This window comes from Priapulus caudatus, unplaced genomic scaffold (genome assembly GCF_000485595.1).
Source record: "Priapulus caudatus unplaced genomic scaffold, Priapulus_caudatus-5.0.1 Scaffold4192, whole genome shotgun sequence".
NCBI classification, from domain to species: domain Eukaryota; kingdom Metazoa; phylum Priapulida; class Priapulimorpha; order Priapulimorphida; family Priapulidae; genus Priapulus; species Priapulus caudatus.
The window spans coordinates 1,982-3,845 of NW_014581253.1; the positions used below are offsets into that span (position 1 = coordinate 1,982).

The following is a 1,864-nucleotide window of genomic DNA, read 5'->3' on the forward strand; positions in this document are numbered from 1 at the left end:
TATAGCTGTTTATTACTATCTGTTTACGACGCATCTAACGACCGCCACGCCACCTAGCGATGTCGTTAGCAACCGATGTTGTTTCTGCCCGCAGCCATCATGGAATACAACATGTTTGGCATCCCGTACGTCGGTGCTGACATCTGCGGGTTCTTTGGCAACGCCGACGCGCAGATGTGTCGTCGCTGGCAGCAGCTGGGGGCCTTCTATCCGTTCTCACGGAACCACAACGCAGAGAACAACGTGGTAGGTGGCGCTGCGTTCTCAACCAGAACAGAGCATATGGCTCTGAAACAGGCAGACGATTGGTGAACTATGCCTCGCTAGCACCCCCCCCCCCATAGTATTTCCACGACGACTACACTACTACACTATACTACACTCTTCTTTGATAGACTATATTACAAGTACTCTATACATGCTATATTTCCTTTAGAAAGACATGGGTTAGCGACAGAGTCATTATAATAATGTGTCAGTAAATGGTAGAAAGCTAAAAAAAGTTAGTGAATGTCAATAAAGGGTGGAATTGTCACTAAAGAGCAGAAGGGCCAATAAAGGGTAGAGCAGTCAGTAAAAGATGGAAGGCCCAGTAAAGGGTAGAAGGTTCAATAAAGGGTAGAGCAGTCAGTAAAAGATGGAAGGCCCAGTAAAGGGTAGAAGGTTCAATAAAGGGTAGAGCAGTCAGTAAAAGATGGAAGACTCAGTAAAGGGTAAGGCCCAGTAAAGGATAGAAGGTTCAGTAAAGGGTAGAGCAGTCAGTAAAAGATGGAAGACTCAGTAAAGGGTAAGGCCCAGTAAAGGGTAGAAGGTTCAGTAAAGGGTAGAGCAGTCAGTAAAAAGATGGAAGACTCAGTAAAGAGTAAAACAGTCCGTAAAGGGTGGAGAAACGGTTCACCCAGCACCCGCCTTGAAGGTAGATGCCACGGAAGGTGGGGTGACTCGTATTGCTCTGTCTCTCTCTTTCAGCCGCAGGATCCTGCGACGTGGGGAGAGGAGGTTGCTAGGGACGCTGCTCACTGGCTGCGCGTGCGCTACGACCTGCTACCCTACCTCTACACGCTCTTCCACAGAGCGCATGCGCACGGCGAGACCGTCTTTAGACCGATGTTCTTTGAGTGAGTGACGTAGCTTTGACTAAGTGGTGTACTTGTTATTCGTCATCGTCGTCATCATCATCATCGTCATCATCATCATCATCATCACTATCATTATTGTAATTATGATTATTCTCATTATTGTTATTATTATTATTATTATTGTTATTATGATGATGATGATGATGATTATTATTATTATTATTGCTGTTATTTTTAACAATAATCGTAGCTTATCCTTTACCGTTATACTGCATTCTATAACATCATGAGTGTAAAATGTTGTATCCTGAGTGAACCATGCCTATACTAACTAACGTTCTAGTAATGAATGCAGCAACCACCATGCAACCTGCATGCGGCGCTGTTAATTAACCTCACCCCCGCTACGCTGTTTCAGATGGCCGACCGATCAGGAGACGTGGGGAGTGGACGAGCAGTTCCTGTGGGGTGATTCCATCCTCATAGCCCCCGTTCTTAATCCGGTACGCACTCCATCTTCATAGCTCCCGTTCTTAATCCGGTACGCACTCCATCCTCATAGCCCCCGTTCTTAATCCGGTACGCACTCCATCTTCATAGCTCCCGTTCTTAATCCGGTATGCACTCCATCCTCATAGCCCCCGTCCTTAATCCTGTACGCACTCCATCCTCATAGCCCCCGTTCTTAATCCGGTACGCACTCCATCCTCATAGCCCCCGTTCTTAATCCGGTACGCACTCCATCCTCATAGCCCCCGTTCTTAATCCGGTACGTTGGTTATGTG

At 46.7% G+C, this 1,864-nt stretch overlaps 1 protein-coding gene across 1 annotated transcript in view; it reads left to right on the forward strand.

The window, feature by feature from the left end:
- Positions 1-99: 99 nt before the first annotated feature.
- LOC106819722 (maltase-glucoamylase, intestinal-like) overlaps positions 100-1,864 on the forward strand; it is a 9,952-nt gene continuing 8,187 nt past the window's right edge. Inside the window, exons 1-4 of the mRNA XM_014824318.1 lie at positions 100-246; positions 970-1,118; positions 1,498-1,582; positions 1,832-1,848. Coding sequence (XP_014679804.1) covers positions 100-246; positions 970-1,118; positions 1,498-1,582; positions 1,832-1,848 — 398 coding nt within the window. The remainder of the gene's footprint in view (positions 247-969; positions 1,119-1,497; positions 1,583-1,831; positions 1,849-1,864) is intronic.